Genomic DNA, 6000 nt, shown 5'->3' on the forward strand with positions numbered 1-6000 from the left:
ACCAAAGAAGGCTTTCAAAGGCGCACTAGCTAAGTCCACAGCTAGGTGAACCCAGAGAAAAGGGAGGCCCACTCCTAAGCAACAGCTCAAGCCCTAGACCAGGCTTCATGGAGACCACAACCTGCTGGAATGCTTACAGCTCCGTGTCAGCAAGCTTGCTTGGCAAGGAAAGGGAAAGGCTCTGAGTCACTAGCTCAGGCAGACCCAGCATGCCAACTGTGCACCTTTGGCCTGACAACCTAGGAACTCGGGATAAAGACTGAGTTCTAACAATCTGTGCACTCGACCTGGGACCAGACTGAGGAATGCACAGAACTGCTTGGACCATAGCCCACCTGGCCGTGCAGACGCCGCCCAGGCTGCAGCGGACACCCCACCTAGTCGTGCAGACGCCGCCCTGCCAGCAGCGGGTACCCCTCCTGGGTTTGCAGACACCGCCCCCGCTGCAGCATGTATCCCACCTGGGCTCACAGATGCTGCGGCCGCGGGTGTCCCGGCCACTTGTACCCGCGCCGCTGCAGGCTCACCTGGTCCCCCCTACGTTCAGCTGCACGATCTCCCCGCTGCTGGCAGCCGCCGCGGCGAAGCTACCGCAGTGCCCGCCCGCCATGTCTGCGGCCAGAGCCGGGGCCGAAGCCAGGAGCGGCGGCTCGGTGGCCGGAGCACACACGGAGTACCGAGCCTCTCGCGGCGTCCCGGCTCGCACTCGTCTACCCCGCTGCGTGCGCCCCGGCCTCCGCCTCTCGCGGCTGCAGGCCGCCGGCCCGGCCTCTCCTCAGGGCCCGCTCGCCTCCATGGCGGCAGCCACAGCCATCGGGAGGACGGGTCGCCGCGTGGGACAAAACGGCGCAGCGTTGGCGCTTCACCGCAACAGAGTAGAGTGGGCGGGGTCTGCGAGAGGGCGGAGATTCAGGCGGCAGGCGGGTCCCCGGGCTGAGGGTCCTGCGCAGCTGTTGCCACCGGAAAGATTTCGCTATTTTCCCTTCATGGTCACACTGATTTGGGGAAGAAAGGAGACTTTTTCGCAGCTGTTCGGGTTGATGTCGAATGCACGTGTGCACATTCAATGAAGAGTTAAGAATCTGAACACCTGCAAACTCTGTAACTTCCATGCCGCCATGGCCCAGGACAGGAGAGACCAAAACCGCCTCCGGGATGTGCAATGGCCAGCAACGTGTTTCTAGAATGTAGATACACACGATTCTGTCTTGCTTACTGATCCGGATTTTTTGCTGTAAGCACTCAACACTGCAGTTCCAAACCTGGGGATGGATCGCGAAGCTCACTGATCTTTAGATCCCTAAACCATACTTTTAAAGTCTACTATAGCAATGTACTCTAGCTAATGGTGATAAAACCGAAATCACAGCTAATCTGTGAAAGTGTGGGCTTAGTATAAATGAGTGGGACTGAACCAGAACTTTACACACGCAGAACACTCGGCCCTAGCACCACTTCTAAAATAGAAGACTGGACTTTAAAATCGCCTAGAAACTTGCTCAAAATTACACAACTGGTAAAAGGGAGAGGGAAGGAAATGATCCCGATCAGATTTCATTGTATTCATGTAAGAAGTTCACAAAGAATACGATTTTTAAATGCTATGACACTGAAGAGGGACAGAGTTCTAGACAATGCTCTAGAATTAAAGTGGAAGGACAGGATAAACTACCAGGCAGACCCATGGTAGACTGCTCATGGGAAAGAAAGCTGTCTATCTTAGGGCTAGTATTGCTGTGATGAAACACCATGACCAAAGCAACTTGGGGAGAGAAGGGTTTATTTTGGGTCATCAGAGGAAGTCAAAATAGGAATTCAAACAGGGCAGGAACCTAAAGGCAGGAGCTGATGCAGAGGCCATAGTTGCTTGCTAGCTTGCTCATCCTGCTTTCTCATAGACCCCAACGATGGCAGCACCCAAAATGGGCTAAACTCCCCTGTAGCCCTACCTACAGCATGATCTTAAGGAAACATTTTCTCAGTTGAGGCTCCCTCCTCTCAGATGAAGCCAGCTACTGTCAAGTTGGTATGAAACTAGCCAGAACACTTCTTTAACTGAAAGAGAAATATGTGAAGGAGTGTCCCATGGAGAGATAGCTTTCAGAACCAGAAATAGTCAGAAAGGAAGGAGCAGATAAGGGCATTAACATATCATGGATTAATCTCCTGCTGGCAACAATCAGTCTTGGCTGTGGTTTGAGAAAGGAATGTTCTCACAGGCTCAAGCATTTGAAGGCGCTGCCACCCCACCCCCCAACCTGAGCTAGTGTGGCAGTTTTGTAAAGTTGTAGACATAGAGGCCTTGAAAGCTTACAGCAGGAAGTAGATAACTGGAGGTGGGGCTTCAGGTTTTACAGTCCCCACCCACTGCCCGCCTTCTTCATTTCCTGTTCCTCCAAGAAGTGAAGATTGGAGTCCTACTGCATGGCCACCATGCCCTCCGCTCCGTGAGGCACTGCATCCCCTCAAACTGTAAGACAAAATAACTTTCTTTCCCAAAGAAGCTTTCTGTCACATGCTGTCACAAGCTGGTCACAGCAGCGAGAAAAGTACAGGCTCTGCACTTTCATTAAAACTCAACACATCAATATATCAAAGAGCTTTGAAAACCATTGGAACAAACCACATCATATAAAAGAATTGGAAAGCGGAGAAGAATCCAAAAGAATTTTTCACGTGTTCAAAATGTCACATTATGGCTGCACAAGTGCCAAAATACTGAATCACCTCTATTTTCTATTGCTGTGAAGGGACACCGTGGCCAGGACAACTAACAAAAGGAAACATTTCATTGGAATAGCACATACAGTTTCAGAGGGTGACCATCGTGGTCATCATGGCTGCAAGCAGACAGGCTTGGCACCATGACCTTACACGCTGCAAGTTGGAGACAAAGAGAGGGAGGACTGGGGCTGGTGTGGGCTTTTGAAACCTCAAAGCCCACCCCACCCTGTTACACACTCCTCTAATGAGACCACACCTCCTAATTCTTCCCGGACGAACTAGAGACCAAGCATTAAATCTATGAGCCTATGGGGGCCATCCTCATTCAAACCACCGGCATTCTCTGTAGTTGATAAGATTCCTGATTGCCACATAAGAATGCATTCCTGCGTTATCACGTTTTTGGATGAAGTATCGATGAATTTTATTATTTCACAAATAACACATCTCCCTACTAGATGTACTCAAAACTGTGTGTGGTGTTGGCTACCTAAGTAAAAGAACAAAGGGTAACGCTGCCATGCTCAGTTTGGCAATGGGGTACAAGTGTGTAAATGTGAAATTTTGAGGAAGTACGTCTTAAGTCTATGATTAAGGTGAAAAAATGATAAGACACATTTGAAGCTGTGCTCATTTTTTTCCTCTGAAAAATTTTAAGTCTGACCAAACAGAAAAAGGAAATAAAATACATATTTTTGCTAATAGATAAACCAAAATGTTAGCCTATTTATGAGTAAATGTCTTTGATAAATAGAATTAAAATATCAGATTTCATCTTTATCTTACATGGCCAAGACCTTCATTTTAAGAGATAATAGGCATAGAGGAAAGTATTACTAGATACTTTTTTTTTTTTTTTTTTAAAGCACTTCTTTATTTTGTATACAGTGTTCTGCCTGCATGTATCCCTACAGCCCAGAAGAGGGCACCAGATCTCATTACAGATAGTTGTGAACCATCATGTGGTTTCTGGGAATTGAACTCAGGACCTCTGAAAGAGCAGTCAGTTCTCTTAAACTCTGAGCCATCTCTCCAGCCCCTAGAAACCATTCTTCACACATTATATCCTACTTATTTTTTGCTGACATAATTTCATAGGCTTTCTCCCTATTTATAATAATTAATTATAATGATATGATTGGTAGTGCTATTTTAAAAATATTTATTTTTATCTTATGTGTATAGGTATACTGCTTACACATATGTATGTGTACTATATGTGTTCAGTGCTAGTGCCTATGAACACCAGAATAGGGTGTCAGATCCCCTGGAAGTAGAGTTATAGATGGTTATAAGTTGCTGCGTGGATACTGGGAATTGAATCTGGGAGGATCCTCTGTAAGAGCTACAAATGCTCTTGAGTGCTGAGTCATCTCTCTCTCTCTCTCTCTCTCATTTGAGAGAGCTCTTAAAACATAAATTAACTCATTTATATTAATCTATATTCTGCCACATGGTTCATTCCCTCAACATTGTACATCTAACTTCGTCTGTATCTGGCTGGTGAACTTCCCATGTCTCAGATTCTTTTCCAGAGTTCCTATATCTCCTTAGAAGTCTCACCTATTGGGACAGCTGTTGGCTGTCCAGCTCTTTATTAAACCAATCAGAAGGTGCCTTAGGCAGGTGAGCAAAGACAGAGATACATATTCACACAGTGTACAAAAAGATTATCCCAACACACAAGAAGGGGTGTGACACGTCCATGCCCTCCAAGAGTCTCCATGTGCTCAACTATTTGGAAATTCTTTGAACATTTTCCACTGCATGTTATAAGAAATTCATTGTATAAACATGACTCAGGCATGGACAATGATGCTTGAAATAGATTAAATTAAAAGGATGCCACACAATGCTAATGGACTGAAAGTTTAATAGGCTGAATGTTTCAGATTCCCCCCAGTCTCTGTATGGAGCATTCTCCCCTCCAGGGTGTGGAGCAGAACTCTTCTTGAATGGGCCATGGTGGTGTGAATGTAATTGGCCCCCATAAACTCTTTGGGAGTGGCACTATTAGGAGGTATGGCTTTGTTAGAGTAGGTGTGACCTAGTTGGAGAAAGTATGTCACTGTGGAGATGAGCTTTGAGGTCTCATATGCTCAAGTGATATCCAGAGATCTGAGATGTTGCCTTCAGGTCAAGATGTAGGACGCCCAGCTCCTAATCTAGCACCATGTCTGCCTCCATGCTGCCTTGCTTCCTGCCATGATGATTGAACCGCTGAAATATAACCCAATTAATTGTTTTCCTTTATAAGAGTTGCAGTGGTCATGGTGTCTCTTCACAGCAACATAAACCCTGACTAAGAGAGAGTCTTCTTAGACAAGCAGATCAAGGGGTTCCTGACAGCCATGTTGCAGACAGGAAGGCAGGCAAGAGTCTGTGTTCTGCTTTGGGGAAGAGAAATGCTGTTTCCTATGGCTGCCTTTAGGAGTGAGTTGTGAGCCTAAAACTACAGAGGAAAACCAGACTATATAGATAAAAAACAAACAGAACGTGCAAAATTGAGCAGGCCGGCCTCCCAACCTCTTCCCTCTTGCTAGCTTTGCCAGCATTAGCTGGGCTCTTGCTTCCTAACTGTACAAGATGGCACCAAAGGCAAGTCCTGCCCTCTGAAGAGCATGCCCTAGAATCTGTAGATCTTTTCCTAGGGCCTGGAGGTAAAGGAAAGCTTCCTGGCTCCATTCCAGAGAGTGCCAGCACTTTGCACCATGTATTCGCTATTTATTTTCCCTGGTGCTGAGACAAAATACCATGACCAAAAGCAACTTAGAAGGATTTATCTTGGCTTACACGATACTGTCCAACAATGGCTGTCTTCTAGTGAAGTGGTCCCGTGTCTGGTAGTAGCTTAGCCTACAAGGCTGGATGGAGCATCAGACCCCTGACACTAGAGGTCTAGAGAGGTCCTGGAGAGCCCTGTGCAGGTTCAGTCTATGTTGGAAATCCAAAAACATCGAGGAAGAAATGCAGCATTGGCAGGATAGATGATGTCGCCAGCATTGTGAAAACAGGCAGGAGAACAAAGTTTCTTCATGTCTTTTTATGTGGGCTGTCACCAGATGATATAATTCACATTCAGGATGGGTCTTCCCACTTTGAATGATGTGATCAAGAAAGTCCTTTACAGGGGGGTCCAGTGGCTTGCATTTTAGTTTATTCCAGATCCAGTCAGGTTGACAACCAAAACAAGCCATCACACCGCCATGTGTATTTAAGCCATTCACTAGCTGCCCCAGCGGAAAGGACTTCTGAGCTGGTTAGAGTTTCACTTCT

The 6000-nt window shown here is 46.6% G+C and overlaps 1 protein-coding gene across 2 annotated transcripts in view; it reads right to left on the reverse strand.

Moving 5' to 3' along the window:
• Kctd3 (potassium channel tetramerization domain containing 3) overlaps positions 1-861 on the reverse strand; it is a 38430-nt gene extending 37569 nt beyond the window's left edge. The window contains exon 1 of one of the 2 annotated variants that reach the window (XM_051186600.1): positions 715-861. Coding sequence is in view for 1 of the 2 variants with exons in the window: in XM_051186599.1 (XP_051042556.1) it covers positions 528-610 (83 nt within the window). In the remaining variant the exon portion in view is untranslated. Of the gene's footprint in view, positions 1-527; positions 691-714 lie in introns of those variants that run through there. The other variant, XM_051186599.1, reaches the window with a different exon arrangement.
• Positions 862-6000: the final 5139 nt, after the last annotated feature.

The sequence above is a fragment of the Phodopus roborovskii genome, unplaced genomic scaffold (assembly GCF_943737965.1).
Source record: "Phodopus roborovskii unplaced genomic scaffold, PHOROB, whole genome shotgun sequence".
Taxonomy (NCBI): domain Eukaryota; kingdom Metazoa; phylum Chordata; class Mammalia; order Rodentia; family Cricetidae; genus Phodopus; species Phodopus roborovskii.